This window comes from Patagioenas fasciata, chromosome 6 (assembly GCF_037038585.1).
Source record: "Patagioenas fasciata isolate bPatFas1 chromosome 6, bPatFas1.hap1, whole genome shotgun sequence".
NCBI lineage: Eukaryota > Metazoa > Chordata > Aves > Columbiformes > Columbidae > Patagioenas > Patagioenas fasciata.
In genome coordinates this window covers 19,046,283-19,062,003 of record NC_092525.1, presented here as the reverse complement: position 1 = coordinate 19,062,003, position 15,721 = coordinate 19,046,283, and the positions used below count along the sequence as shown (strand labels likewise).

The 15,721-nt window shown below is 40.7% G+C and overlaps 1 protein-coding gene across 19 annotated transcripts in view; it reads left to right on the top strand.

The window, feature by feature from the left end:
* The window catches only part of NFIA (nuclear factor I A), a 349,358-nt gene that overhangs the window by 301,830 nt on the left and 31,807 nt on the right, over positions 1-15,721 (top strand). For 15 of the 19 annotated variants that reach the window (XM_071810108.1, XM_071810112.1, XM_071810115.1 and 12 more), the window contains 2 exons: positions 7,894-8,072; positions 10,625-10,790. In XM_071810108.1, the coding sequence (XP_071666209.1) occupies positions 7,894-8,072; positions 10,625-10,790 (345 nt within the window). The remainder of the gene's footprint in view (positions 1-7,893; positions 8,073-10,624; positions 10,791-15,721) is intronic. The other 4 variants (XM_071810107.1, XM_071810109.1, XM_065841942.2 and 1 more) reach the window with 1 other exon arrangement.

Here is a 15,721-nt window from a genome sequence, read left to right as displayed (position 1 = left end):
ACAAAAGGAGCTGATCTAAGTGAGCAAAAGACTGAAAAAAAGGGGAGTGTTAAAAATACTAATAGGATTTCGTGCATCCCGAGAAAATAATATAAAAATAAAGTGCTGCAGGAGCAAAGTATTTTACCCATGTTTTTACCGATTCTGTGTTCAGTTTCTTTGCTCTCTCTGATGTATTCATGAAGTTAAACTATGTGCTTTAAACAGTGCAGTGAACTATAATATTTTTATCTCTACTTTATGCTAAATTCTTCCAGCTTCAGACACACACAAAAAGCACATTATTGCTTTAAATATGGAACCCATGTTTAAGCATCAGAGCTCTGGATTTTCAACCTCCTCTATTGACAGAACCATAAATCATGTTAAAGTTAAGTGAATTACTGTAGCGTGGAACTATAGCTTTAACAATGTTTATGTAGTATCAGCTTACCATCTATAGAATGAAAGGGGAAAAAAACACTGATATTAGAAATGGGAATGTGGAGTCCTATTAACTTAACAGCAATATATCACTCCAAAGTCACAGATTCCATTACCATGCCCTTTTTAGTATCAAAGCAGAATTATATCATCACACACATAAAGGTTGTGGTTTTTAAGAGAATTTACATTTCTATTGTAAACTTATCAACTGCATTTCATTATAAGAAAGACATGATATATTCTCCTAGCAGTAGTTTTTATCTTATGTATGGGAGTAGACTGTGTATTAAAAACAATACTAATATGCAAAAGTTGCCAGCATTTGATGTGAAGTAGGAATTCTACAAATAGGTTAAATTAGGTTTTTCTGACCTCTGGCTATGGTCTTGGAAGGGAGGAGTGCCTTCTGTAGGTATGATTTTTATTTCTCTGCCCATGTAATCGGTTCTGTAGTATTCCCATCTCCTAAAGGCAGTAGAGTTTTGACATGTTTTAAAACAATCTGCTCAAACTAGCTAACTTAACCGGCCCCCTGCCTATACCAGAATCTGGAACCAGCACTAAGTTCATATCTACAGGTTTCCAAAAGCAGCCCATAATACTCGCAGTCCAGAGTAAAGCAATAATCCCTGTGCCCAAACACAGCTTTAAGTGTATCTTACTTTTACCAGGAGCTCCGTGGGCAAAATATTCTTCTGCCTCCCACTTGCTACTGCGAAATGTCTTACAGAAAGAGTATTTCTGAACTAAGGAACCAGGTGCTTTCGACCTCTGTGGTATAAAGCTGATAACCAGCCCTGGCCTTGGAGATAGCATGGCTCTGTTTTTTCTGCAGTGCTCAGCCAACCACCTGCACTGGACTTCTGGAGCTCAAAGATGGATATTTGACAATTCAGTCCTTCTTTTTGATGTCCGTGGGCAGGAACAGATCCTCCATTCATCAGATTTAGGGTATTTGTATATCTCTTGCACTGGTCAGCTGTTTATATTACATTTTGAATGTTTCACGCTGAGAGGATAAGGCCTGTTTTTATTCTCCCACCCTGTGATTTCCCAGCCTTGTCACCGCAAATGGGAACACAAGACAGGACCAGTTTGAATTTAGCTCATCCATGGACCTGACAGACATGTTACTAAACAGCCGCTTTGCACCATTATGGGACTTAAAAAGTTTTCCACTGATCCGAATTCCCTTCAAAGGGCTGATCCTAGGAGTGGTCAGTCCTACCCTCAGCAGCTCAATATTTAAGTGGAGGCAAGTCCTTGCTAACCTGAATAGGCGACTGCTCAACATGTGTCGCCCTGGGGTCTATTCCTAATGGGCAGTAAGAAAAATGGGGACTTTCAGAAACCTTTGAGAGAGTTACGGGGACGCAGCTCCCATTGAAATTCAAAAGCAGTTAATGAATTCTCTCAGGACCTCCACACATCCCAGCCCAAGTTTCTTAATTATTTTTTTTTACTTGTTTGGGTAACTGCTTTCATCACAAAAAAATCTTTGGGCTTAAAGCTATTGTTTTAGCCTTCCATTCTTTACCTCTTGTATTGTATTATACACAGAAGTGTAAGTTCCTTTCAACAAATTTGGATTATTGCCAGATCTCCTTATTAAAAAGTCACTCTTCATATTTCCGATAAACACAGCTGTTTCATGGTGTTTGAAAGCATTTCACATCAGCCAGCATGGTGGCTTAGCCAATTAGTACTCTAATATGGTCAATTTTCAGAATAAGTACCTTTGGGGTACAAAGGGTGGGATATATCTTGCATAATTTGAACTGGCACTTGCTTCACTTAAATACCAGGAGAAAGCTTACAGCACGCAGGGAGTTAAAGCAAGTTAGGAGCCTGAAGTGGAAATATCTAGCAGAACAAACTGTTCTATAACATTTCCAGGGAAATGACTTTTAAAAAAATACTTTCTTAGTTGTAATGAAGCCAATTATAATGGCCTCAAAAACAAGCTGATAAAAATGGTCATGTTTCATTATGAATCTAATGTTACTATTTCTAGGAAGATTGATCAATGTTTAATGAGCTATTAGTAAACTTAATTATCACTTTCTAGAGGAGGTATCGGAGCATCATGCCCTAGTGAAGCCAATCCACTGTTGGTGTGATGGGTCATCCCGTGTCTTTGTGAAGGAATGAGGGATTTGATTCCTCAACCCAGGAGTACAGAGATAGGAGAGGCTTTTTCTGAGCGGGAGAAGAGCAACACTCAATGACCCTTTCAAAGACTTCAAACGACTTTATGAAGAAAGAAAATTCATCCAGTCATCTGGACTTGAAGGGGCTGGCAAGGCTTTCTGGAGGAGGGGCTGGAAGGTGGATGGATCAATATGTCTGCCCCATATGGTGGGCTGTGCTGGTGGAGAAATGTGTTTGCAGGTGTGATCCTGAAGTCCCTTTACCGTGTCGGTGAGCGCTGCCTGGGAGGAAGGATCCCACGCATCTTTATTAGAACTGATACTTTGTTCCAGGAGAGGGGGTGCTAAATATCTGAAGAAAACTATAACCTGTTTCACATTAACCGATTCTTTATTATCTGATCATCCAATTGAGTAGAATTCACAATTCTGGCTCTTCTTCTTTTGCCTTAGATTTGCGAAGTGCGAACCTAATCAATGAATGCAGCTCATTTTATTAGTTAACTTGTTTGTTAGTGGCCACTAGAAATCAAAGAAGGGAAAAGACAAGACTGACCTGCATGATCAGATGTTGAAATTCAGCGTACTGAAAAATCTTCTTGCTTCTGTGCCACACAACACCATGAACTCATAAAACACTAAAAAATCCAGTGCAGCACGCAGCAGCTGTACTACATAATTACTTGGCCCAATAGAAGTAGTTTTAAAATACTGGTATATCTGTTGCAGGCCACCATACATTATCATCTCATTTTCAATAAAAAGTCTGGGATGTTTCAGATGAGCTTCAATGGAATTAGAATTATGTGTGCTTTGAAATATTTATGCTTGCCTTGAGATGGAAGGATAATTCCTGCCTCCAACCCCGACACGCAAATAACAGATTTAATAATACCAGATAGTCCAACTCCCCCATACCTACAGCAGGTAGAAATGAAGTTTTGATCTGGAATACACATATTTTCATAGGTTATAGAACTTATATTTTATGTCATTTAGTGAGGTCAATAATAAAATATAAATGTCAGAGGCTGAAAGACGCCAAGAGAAATATGCTTTGGCAGCATGGAGCTGCTTAGGGATACATTAATAATAAGTCAATAAGTAAATAAATAATAGACAAAGACCCATTTTATCTTCCATTTGAAGATCTCAAATAATTTACAGTCACTGATTGAGACTTACAATGTCCCATCAGAAGCAGATAAGTAGTAATAGCCCCTTCTCATACATTGGAAAACTTGCATCACTCTAGCCATAGTTTTCAGAAGCAATGACTTAATAATTTTTATTAAGTGTTTCTGAAAATGGTGACTGAAGGGGCTTGTCCTTGGTCACTTGCCCCTTCTAGGGGCAAACAGGGAAAACAGTGACCTGCTCCACTACTTCACATCATTTAACTGATTAAAAATGTTTGTAAGGATCCGTATATTTGGAAACACAGTTGTGTTCTGCACTCGGAACTTGTTTAAGAGGCCATTTTTGCGTACACAGCAGTTGGTGACCACAACACAGCTGTTGGAGTGATGGTTTATATCTGGGCCAGCAGCTCTTAGACTTTTGCTTTTAATTCTCTCTCCCTAGTGTAAGACAGGCACGCTTGTAACGTTGATCAGTTTACTAGGAGTAGATTCTTCCTCTTATCAAACAGCCCTTACTAGTGCCACTTGAGAATTTGGTATTTCCTAGTCCGAGACTGCAAAGCCAAACCTTTTGGAGATCCTTATTCCATTTGTTACTTCTTATGCTAATCCAGCTACGCTGAGAAAAGGAACCCTGCATGTGGGTGTATGGTGCAGACTGAGGATTGACACCTATTAGGTCTTATTTCCTTCGCCCAGTCCTTCCCCTGATCAGCAGAAAGCCCTTGGAGGCGGTGCTGAGCCGTTGGCCAATGCTCCCAGGAGGAACCACTTTCTCCTTCTTGCAGCATTTTACCTTCCTGAATGATTGTTGAGCATTTCTGCATTCGTTCTTCTCTTTCTCTTTTGGAAAGATCACCAACAAATGCTTTCCACTTTGTTTTCTACCCTGAGATGCTGAGGTAATAGAGAAAGACCCAAACTTATATGCCTGTGAATATTTCTAATAACCATAACACATCTTTCATATAGCGAATCAAATTATTAAATGAAGAGACATACCTTGGAAAAGCTAAATACCATGTGGCTTTAGGCCTAGTTTTGAATGTCCATCTGTTGCCTGGGTACAATTTTTTATTCCTTCTTGTTTGATTGAAATAGCATTTCTAGCTCCTATTCATCCAGTAGAAGAAAGGGAATGAATTTATTCCCAGATGTGTACAAAGGACAGTGTAGTTGCATAACAATTTCAAATAGTATTAACAGATCTGGTGCTAAAATGAAATGTTTTTTATAAAGGTTGAAAAAAACCCAGTCTATTTTTTACTTAATTAGATGTTTGCCACATGAATTTTCATTTCTCACTTTTATCTTCATCTTTCATCTTCCATTTGGCATACACGGAAAGGCGTAACTATAAAAGGAAATATGAAGGAAGAGAGGAAGAACATGCTTTACATCAAAAAAGGACAGAAATGTTGTATGCTAATGAAAACTTTGTTGTAGTCATCCAAACGTTTAGCACCAGCTTTAGTTGAACCAACATTTGTGGCAAAATATTTTGACAAGCTCTAAAATGACTGCTGCTTCCTGGAGAAGGTGATGACACGTTTGTACCTGTAAAGCAGCGATGACGTTAAATGTCATTAAAGCAGTTACACCCCAGGGGTTGGTGTCAGTGAGATCAGAGGTTGACACTTTGGGTGGAATTCACCTCTCTGAAAGTGTGTGTGTAGACTGGAGGGATCTACCTCGGAGCTGGGACCAGTGGGCTCCTCGCATCCACTAGTGACCCAGTTGGTACGGTCAGTGCAGTCTCCTCAAAGGTCTGGTTTTGGATGAGATGAATGGCTCCTCAGACACCATTAGTTCTGCTGAATTCTCCGTTGGTTTGAAGGTAATTAGCTCCATGGTAGACAGCCGCATTTACGCAGGTGAATCCCACATTATCTCTAATAACCCACTTCAAAGTTACAGCCTCTCCCAGAAGTTCAGGGACAGGCAAACAGCCTTCATGTCTTCCTTTGAGGATTCGGGTTCTTTATCTGGAGAGTTTTCAACTATACTCTAATTTAGGATGCAAACTCAGAACAAAACTATTTGTCATAAAAGTAAATAAGAAATAATTAACTAGGTTTTGTAAAAACCAAGAGATAAGCCCAGATGTGCAGACAGGTTGGACGGGCTGGGCACGCAGGTGTCTGCCTTGGCCACGGAATAACTGTCGACATTTCCATAACAAGGAGTGTGGGATTTGCTGCTGCTTGTTTCCTCTTCCCATTGCAGAACTGGCACGACTGTGGGAAGACACTGGTTTCCAGTCCAGCCCACACGCCACAAAATGGAGCTGTTGTGAGATAGGTACAGCTGGTGGTTTCGGAAGAGTTTCTCGGGAAATGCATCTGCTTTGATGAGAGATGGCTGGAGGCTGCACGCGCCCCTTCGGTTCCTCATCTCCCTGCTTTCTCTCAGTGGTGTTTTCCTATTTAGTACCACACATTTCACATACGTTTCTCTTTCTGTTGTGAATATTTTAAACAGTATTAAGGGGAACAGACTGGGAAGAGTTGTGGGGTTAACAAGGATACCGGGGAGCTTTCCATGGCAAGGATGAGATCTTCATCCCATATCAGCACGCCAGGCGTGAGTGCAGCTCTTTTTGGTGGTGGTGTCAAAATGATCATTCCTGTCCAGTCGTGGAGAAAGAGATCCATAGAAGGGCTGCCCAGCCAAGCCTTGGTGAATGTTTGTGGGATAATGCAGGAGGTTTCCTTGCTGCTATCTCTGAGTACGTATTTTATCCACATCTTCAGGCTCTGAGTTTGCTCATGGTTTCATAATGCTTAAGAAAAAAAGCATTAATAACATGTCATATTATTAAACTGGTGATGAACAAGACTAAGCAGCAGATTTTAGCTTTTGTTTAACTGAGGGTTTTTCATAACATTTGTCATGAAATGAGTGTTTGCTCATTTGTATTTGATTTTAGTTAACTTTCCTGCATCTCTCCGATTTTTTGAAAAGTGCCAAAGGCTTTTTTTCCCCTCTCATATATTTAACTTACTTCAAAGCCAACACTAGAGTTTCTGTAAGACATTACCTCCCTTGCGTAGCCCTTATGTAGGGGGTTACGTGTGGTGTACAAGTGCAGGACATGCACATGGGCACCCTTGAAGGATGACTAGGATAACACACCAAGGGAGAGACAGGGATGTAATGGGGACCGTTTGGGGAGACATCAACTCTGATTTACAGATGGTGCACAATCAGATTAATTAGGGAATCCTAAGGGAAGAGTGAATTCTCATTTTTTAGAGGGGAAAGGGAGAATTCGTAGCACTGTGAGTGGCAAGAGTTGCTACCTCATGGTGACAAGGAAGAGTGGAAAGCACTGTTAGCTAAGAAGGGTCCAACCCAATTTATCTGGGAGGAACTGAGCAAAGGTGTCACATATCGTAGAAGAACATAAGGCTCTTCAGCTGCACTTGTAGTTCTGCTGAAATCAGCTGAGGGTAAAATCTGTCATTGCCAATGGGCTCGTGTACATTACACCTTTACATCTTCACTGTAGTACATTTTCCAGCTGGCTTGTTGGCCCATAAATTCACCAAATTAAACTTCATCCCTGAATGCAAGCTGGGGGCTTGCTGAAGATTTGAGCCAAATGTTATTGAAGAGAAATGTAAATGTAATTTTCAAAACGATCTTGCCACTTTGTGCACATTCATTAGGTGAAAACATGTTACTTAAAATAAATGTTCCTAAACTGAGGTGGAAAAAAACCCCAACAACAGGAAGTGTTAGACCAACTTTAAATTATCTGCCATTTATAGTACAATATAAAATGGATTCATATGTGCAAATCCAAGATATATGAAATGTCAATTAAATCAACCCTAATCTCCCAAATACATTTTTTATTGCCTGATTGATGAGGACTGCTCTTAAGGTGATGAATAGTTTTCACTTTCACAAAGGACTGCCCATTTCTTTCTACGTGTCCACTGAAAACACAGAAAACCCTTTAAAATGTCTGGCTGGCTCCGTTTGCTCTCAGGATCTAGATGAAGGGAGTGTAGGACACAATGTGGTCTAATATATTAATTGTGAAGATCAGATGTATGAAGAATACTGTACATTAAAAAAAAAAAAAGGACTAAAAATATGGTAGATTGAAACTGTTTTATTTTCCAAAGGCAAAACTCTCTATAACTTCTTTGTTTTCTTTCCTATAGCAAGTCCACATGCAACACCATCGACTCTTCATTTTCCAACATCACCCATTATTCAACAGCCTGGGCCATACTTCTCACACCCAGCAATCCGCTATCATCCTCAGGAGACTCTGAAAGAGTTTGTCCAACTTGTCTGCCCCGACGCTGGTCAGCAGGCTGGACAGGTGGGGTTCCTAAATGTAAGGAAGCCGTTTTTATTTCTTCAGAAGTGTTTTTGTCCTATGTAAAATTAACCATGGGATTCTGGGATTATTTTAACAGCATGTTGCACACAGGAACACACCTTGAGTAGTCGTTGGAAGAAAAACAAATAATGCTGCTACTGCAAAATTATTTTTTTAAAGACACAACAGAAAGCCTCCCCAAAAAATACACTTGACCACATTGTGGTGAAATTAAGTTAAACTGTCACAGAAGCTGGTGATGCAGTGACCTTTTGGGTCCCTCCACAAATGACTTTGCTGCATGCATTGTAACCCTACTGGAATGAGGGTTAACAAAATATGAAGGCAGAATAATTTTTATTAATTATTTCTGAAGTTCAGGGGAGAGTGGGGGGGAAGGAGCAGGAAAAGGGAGGGTGAGAAACAGATGTTTCAGATCAGCTAAGTTCATTAAAAAAAAAAATACTGCCTTATAGCACTTTAGATCAAGTTGACCAGTACTTGAACTCAAGATGTTAAAAGTACAGTTTATTATGGTTTGTTATTTCTGTAAGCAGTTATCTTTTCCCCTTATCTCTATGAAAAATTAAGCAGAGTTCCAAAGCTTCAAATAACCATTTTCATTTTTTTTTTTAATCAAATAAAGTGAATCATCTTGCTATTATTGAAATAGCATTCAGGTCAAATACAGAATTTCTAAATTCTATGTAAATCAAATCTAAAATAATACTCTGAATATTTCATGAAATGTAATGCATGTAACTTTTTCCAGCCAATGAAGTAATAACTGGCAAAACTACTGTTTCTCTCCTGACTTACATACGATTGAAAGTGTTAATGAGAATTAGTTTAATTATTAGCATTTAATTTATTGCACTTATTTAATAAGCTGTATTGTTCTCGGTGCTTTCCTTTCCCTAGCAGAAAAACTGACTCTACTTATTCCAGCCGGTGCTGGCTTTGAATAATGTCCGCAATATGTTAGCAGATACATTTATGTCTAGACAACAAATCAATATAGTGCTTTTCTTTTTCCTTGAGTATTCATTTGCTTAATTTATCCCAAACCATTCAACATTATGAACTGTTAGCACACTCACAATGAACATGCAGCGGGGGTCTTCTTGGCAGGAAAGAGACCTAATTGTGAGACAAGATAGTGTTTGAGAGATGTCACTAATATATTAGTTTATTAAAGGTGCTGGGTGTTGGAAAAAATAAATATCCCTGAAGGATTGCTTCGTACCACGAACAGTAGGAACTGCAGTCTTTGAAGTCAGTGGTGGTGCTGTTAAGTTAAATGCAGATGAATTAGAGTCTTATTTATGCACTGAAGCGTTTTTGCTCCAGCACAAGTGTGATTTGCACCTACACGACTTTAAGGCTTTTTGTCAGTGCCAAAGGAGGTGAAATGAAAATAAGGTCCCAAGCGTTTGCCAGTATGAGTATTTTGTCCCCAGTAATTCAGGCTAATGGAAACCCTAACAGGAATTAAAATATTATTTTCTTTAGCGGTACTTAGAATATGGATCTGTGTTTAAAGCTGAGCTTTTATCATCAATGGAAAAGCCAATGCTCAGTGCCAGGAGAACTGCAGTGAGATCAATTTGCAGAGCGCTGTCGAAAGTGATCTCATCATTTTTGTCACTAAAATGGAACACCTGATTCACAGGCTGTCCTGCTTTCTCTTTATAATGGTATTTGGCATCTCTCTGTATGGTTTTCAAGTGTCCAGGCTGTCTTACATTTAAAACGTACACTTGATAAATTGGGGGGAGGGGATGGCGCTTTTTTTAAGCGCACATCTTGTTTTTGTGATACTTGAAAACACTTTTGCTCATGGGCAGGTTTTTCTGGTGATTAATTGAAAGACCACACTTGTGTAGCTGGGCCCGTTCTGGCTGTGACCGACCACATCCCAGACTAAATGGAGGGGTTTTATTTTTTCCTAATGTGTAAAATGAATCAGTTCTAAGTTCAGTCGTTTCTCCATATGATCCTAACGGGAACTAAATTGTGAGCTACACTTTTGCCAACCCAAAAGGGATGTGGGAGAGCAGTTACTTTAATATATACTCATTCATTTTCCTGTAATAAGATATCAGCATGACTTTTAAGACCACCAAAAATGCTTGTTTTTTCTCTTAATGAGCAGTATCTTTAAGAAATTTGCACTCAACTCCTAGGCACTGATATCCTAAGGGTATAACAGAGGCACAAAACTGGGGGATTTAAGGGGTAAAAAATACTGCTTCAGCTCTCACTGAGCATGAGTTAGTGGCCGCAGGAAATGTAAAGACTATTAGGATTTAATCCATGGCAGTTCAGACCAGTTGCTAGCAGGACAAATGTTTAAAAGCAAGAATTTCTGTAGTTTCACAAGGTTCACGGGGTTTGAGACAAAGTTCCTTGAAGTCAATGGAGAATTTGACACATCACTTTCTTTGCCACCTCTCAAGTAATTGTAAATGTAATGCACATAGCTTTCGACTAGATTCTTATTACCGGAGGTTCCTAATAGCTGATTTTTAGTATAATTTTTGTCTGTTTGCTTGTTCTTTCGGCAGCCCAATGGTAGCAGCCAAGGCAAGGTGCACAATCCATTCCTTCCTACCCCAATGTTGCCACCACCACCTCCGCCACCGATGGCCAGGCCTGTGCCTCTGCCAGTGCCAGACACAAAACCTCCAACTACATCCACAGAAGGAGGGGCCACCTCTCCCACTTCTCCAAGTAAGTATAGACGCAGCGGGAACCAAGGGCTAAACTTGCTCCGTCACCGTCTGTCGGCTATTCAGAGATGAGGACCGGACGAGCTCTCGGGATGCAGGAGAGCTCTCCGCTCTGAATGTGATGGGCAAAGTTCTGAGCTGCTTCTATATTAATGAGAAAAGAGTTAGTTTAAGGTTACGGTTTTATTTCCGGCTTTGTTGGCATTTCACAATGAGCACGTGTGAGAGAAATCGAGGCTGGTAGCTAAGCCGTGACACAGAACTTGGACCTTTGGGATCTCGTTTGCCGTCAGGAGGAGGCAAGCTGGTATCTCAAGTCAGGCTTTAGAGGATAGATACTCCATGAAAGTCAGACAGCCTCATCGAAAACATGCTGCTTATACATACTGGGCTAAACTAACAACTCTTTCCAGCTCAATTCATTTATAGTTCTTTTGGGAATAAGTCTTCCTACATTAACCCAGACGTCTTTTCCCTTGTGCCTTGCTTCCCGAGCCTTGCGTTTTGGGCAAGAAGCTCTGGTATTTCTTAGGCCCAAGGAGAAAGCTTTAATCCTCTCCCCACCACCCACACGGCTCCCATATGTATTTTGTGTAGCCACAAGTCAAATATACAAATTCCTGGATACACACTTGGGGATACCACTTTGGACTCACTCTGCTGGGAAACAAATGTGATTCAGCTGGGTTTGATGCTTTAAAAAAGTCTGGATGTTCAGGGAGTTAATTGTGAAATGATTTAATGAAGCTATGCTCAAACTGACATTTAAAAACAAAAGGGAAGCTTTCAGTGCTTTAATGGCAACTGTAGGGGACTTGTTCCACAGTGAAGGGAGTCCAAATAACATCCACAAACAAAAATCAATCTAATCGAAAGAGCAAATCCCTTTGTGTGCTTTTCAAGCTTATTATTTAAATGCTATATGCAACCACTGCTTGATGTGCGAAGAGGTATTCGCTATTCAGACCATGTGAAGCCTGTGTTTTAAAAGCTTTATATTCTGTTCAGGAGATTTCCACAGGTTCCAGGGGGCATTTTTAAAACCTGGTAGTTCTTGGAGTTTTGCATTGCCTTCTGCTACGCGATAGTGCACAACTGCAAACTCAGCAAGATGCTCTGGCTCGCTTCAAAATTAAAATGGGTTTTAGTTTGAGACAGGCTGGTAAGATCGTGAACATGATCTTGTAGAATCAGGACTTCACGAATTGATCAGCAGATTTTTGTTGAGCTCAGAAGTTGATTCATTCCCTCCTCTTAGTGACCTTAGACCAATACTTCTGCTATCAGGAAGTTTCGACACTTTCTGACGGGGGATACCGTCTTTTAGGTCCTATCAGTAAGATTCAGTGGTGGAATCGAAACGGGCTAATGTTTAGTCATAGTTATCACTGAATATAGTCAGCAATGCCTTACTATTTCCTTGTCTTCAGAACTGGGAAAAATGAAACTAGGTCAATGTATATTTGTCATTACAGTTGTGAGTCAGTTTACTGGCAGCATGTGGTGTCTAAAAGAAAAAAATTCCCAACATCATTTTAGCAGTAATCTTAATACTTAATTTTTCTGATACTGTGATCATGTAAACAAGCTAAATGCGTGTCTGGCCTGATTCTCAGCTGGCATAAAAAACTGGCATTTGTCCGCTGAAGTCTGCAGAACAGCACCCATCAGCATCGGCTCGGGCTGGTCACTGCGGCTCAGCGTTCAGCAACAGCTGCCGCGATAATTGGGAATCGAGGGTTTCTCAAGAGCAGCCAGTTAATGGTATTTAAACAAAAGATTAGGAAAATAATTACTGTTTGTTAATTAGCTACACTGATGTCTAAACATATAGTTCTGTACATAGTCAGGCATGCATCTTCCTTTTGGTTAGGGTTTTGAGTGATAGTGACTGGAGTTGTAAAGAAGCATATAATTTAATTTAGGGACAAATTTTACAGAAAAGTAGATTATAGGAAACATTTTCTAAGAAAAAGCATTGCATACATACCAAAGGCAGTGGAAGTGGCTGCCCACATAAAGAGTAAAACAAACCCAAGTTCCTGGCCTCACAGGGAGAGTTTACCAGAAGGGCCCACTGGACTCCATTTAGCGTGTCAGTCAGTACCAGCCCTCCTTTTTCATTGCTATTTATTTTCTCCTTAGCTAAATATTAGCCTTCAAATAGCAAGTGCAGATTCACCAGAGTTTCATAAAAGCCACACACACACAAAAAAAGGTGTTTTCCATGGTTACGAACTACTTGAGTGCACCGGTGCTGGGAGTGTCGCTGGGTTATGGCTGAGTGTCCCGCAGAGCTTGAGGATATTGGAAAGTCACTTCTGCAACAAAGGCAGGAGTGATGTTAGATTTTGGCCAGACTCCTTCCTTGGCTGTGTGGAAGAGAATGAAGCCCCCCCCAAAGGAAATGGAGTGAAAGGGGTTGGCATTTGCTCCATTCTCCTTCCCTTTTTTGGTCTAGCAGAAAGCCCTCTGCAGAAACAAAATGCAGTTCCAGCCCTACCAAAAAATTGGAATATGGCCCTCCTGAGGGGTGCAGGGGCCAGGAGCAGCTGTTCAATATGGCCTGGCCTCCTGGGACCGAGAGCTAAAAATCACAACAAGGTGGTTAATGATTCTCAGAGCAATAGTGAAACTCTCCAGCTGTGACATTAACCAAAACATGAACATTAGTGCTGTCCAAGGAAGGAAGAGCCCCTGGAGATGCACACCGGGGATTTGCCACTACTGGGTGGCCAGACATGCCCTGGGCATTGACAATTTCAGCTGTCAATCCTATCCCTTTGGAAAGCCAGTGTTCTCCTCAGTGAGATGACACAGCAGAGATCGGATTCATGAGGTCTGCGAGGGTTCATTTTTCTTCTATAAAAAGCCTTTTCAATAGAACACATCCTTGATTTCAGACATGGCCCCCAAATTATCTTATCTCAGATCTCTCCTCGATTTTGTTTGGTTGGTAACCCCTAATAAACACAACATAATATTTTCTTGAACTTGAGAGTTTCTGGGTTTAATATCTCATTGCCCAAAGGAAACACCACTTCCACCATGTGCCAGTCGGACTTTATCGCTATCATAACCGAAACTGAGTGCTAGGATCTGTGGCCTTCATTCCAGTGCAGTGCCTAAGATCCTGCCATCCTGTACACAATTATTTTTAAAGAGCTTTTTTAAACTGAATGTTATTTGCTAAGGTTCACAAATCAACATGGGGAGAGACTTATCTATTTTCCCGTGTTGGGCAAGATCGTTATTGGTTAATGTCCCCTTGCACAAAGGAGTTTTCGTGTTAAACAGCATTTGTGTCAGGACGAGAAGAATGATCTTGTGGCTGTAGTACTGGATTCACAATCAGATTGTATTTCTCTCCCTTTCTCTGCTGTGCATTGACTGAGTACCCTCTGGGCAAGACATTTCAGCTTTCTGCTCGCTCCTTTCCCCATCCATAAAATGAGGGTGATGACTGTATCATTTAATTTGTTAGAATTTGCAGTTCCCCCTCAGATACTCAGCTGCAGACTGCATGGCGGTAGGGATTGCTGTATTGCTCTGCGTTCCTGCGGTTAGTTCTCTCGCTGCAACTCCACGACGGCTAAACTGACTCTGCCTATCACACACGTGTACCTGTCCTCTTGCTCTGTGAAGAGAGACCTAGTGGTACATCCGGTTATCGCTCACCCAAATCATCTTCACAACCGAAAGTTTATGCTTTAATCCAGAACTGTCTCATAAAAAACACGCTCCTATACTTAGTCGAAATTCTTTCAGGGAAGTATATTTTAAATTAACATCCCCCTACTGCAGGCAATTTTAAAATACATGACATTCCCAAAACTGTTTGTTTGTCTTGTCTTTCATACAATTTCTTGCCATTTTGGCCAAATATCAAAGCTGTCTGTGTGAGCAAATGTTCTTTCTCTGCCAGCTCCTGTTTTGCTTGTTCCTGAAGTGAAGCATCATAGCAAATTTGTGGCATCACATTCATTTCCTTGGCTGTGGGCTATGATGTTGCAAACAATCCTGAGTGAATTCCAGTAGCAGAAAGACTGGGCTGGGCAGGAAGAAGTTTCCATTCAAGCCCAACGGGCCAGCTATCAGCTACTGTAAACTAGTGTAGATCTATCCAGTTCCCTTGGAGCAAAGCTGATAAAGATCAAGAGGAGATCCACCTCAGACACCTGACTTCTGTTCCTTTCCATGATTTGGCTTTTCATTTTCCTAAAAAGGAGTTTGAAGACCCCACCATAGGCTTAGCCTATGTATACTATAATATACTATGATGCAGATTTAACCAGTGAGAGCAGTTTGCCCCATCCTAATCTCAGAGTACAGGGATGAGAAATAGTAAGACTTCCAGAAATCCCACCTCCATGTCAAACGAGAAGATTTATACGAAGACAGTAAGATGCAGCTGTTAACGGAAGCGTTGTTGGTGATGGTGTAAGCGCCACTCAGTACTGCTCCTTTTCTGAACCAAACTTCACCACAACAAGAGTCACTGCTAATATGTATTCTGTGTCAACTTATGATTCTGAGCCAAAATGGCCCTTTACAAGCCACAAATATCTGGTGACATTTTACAGTGAAGTGAGACATCTTGGGAGAGGCCAGTGTAAAGCCAGCCCTGCGTATATGGAGTTTTAGGACTCCTCACTTCTTGGCTCTAGCAATGTAGTTATATGACCTTAAGGAAATACCAAGCTGACATCCGAGTATTTTCAGAAAGCAAGTTAAACATAGTTTGGAGCATTATGGAAGAAAGGTATACATAGTAATTCACCCAGCAAGCTTTGAGGGGACCTTTGAGCATATTGTGCAGTTTTCAAATGCTTCAGAATTTTTGTTTGAACAGAGAAGCCATTTAAAACAGCGTTGTGATGGTTTCCCTTTGATTTTCTACCAAATATCGCTGCAAAAGTATCTGCCAACGGG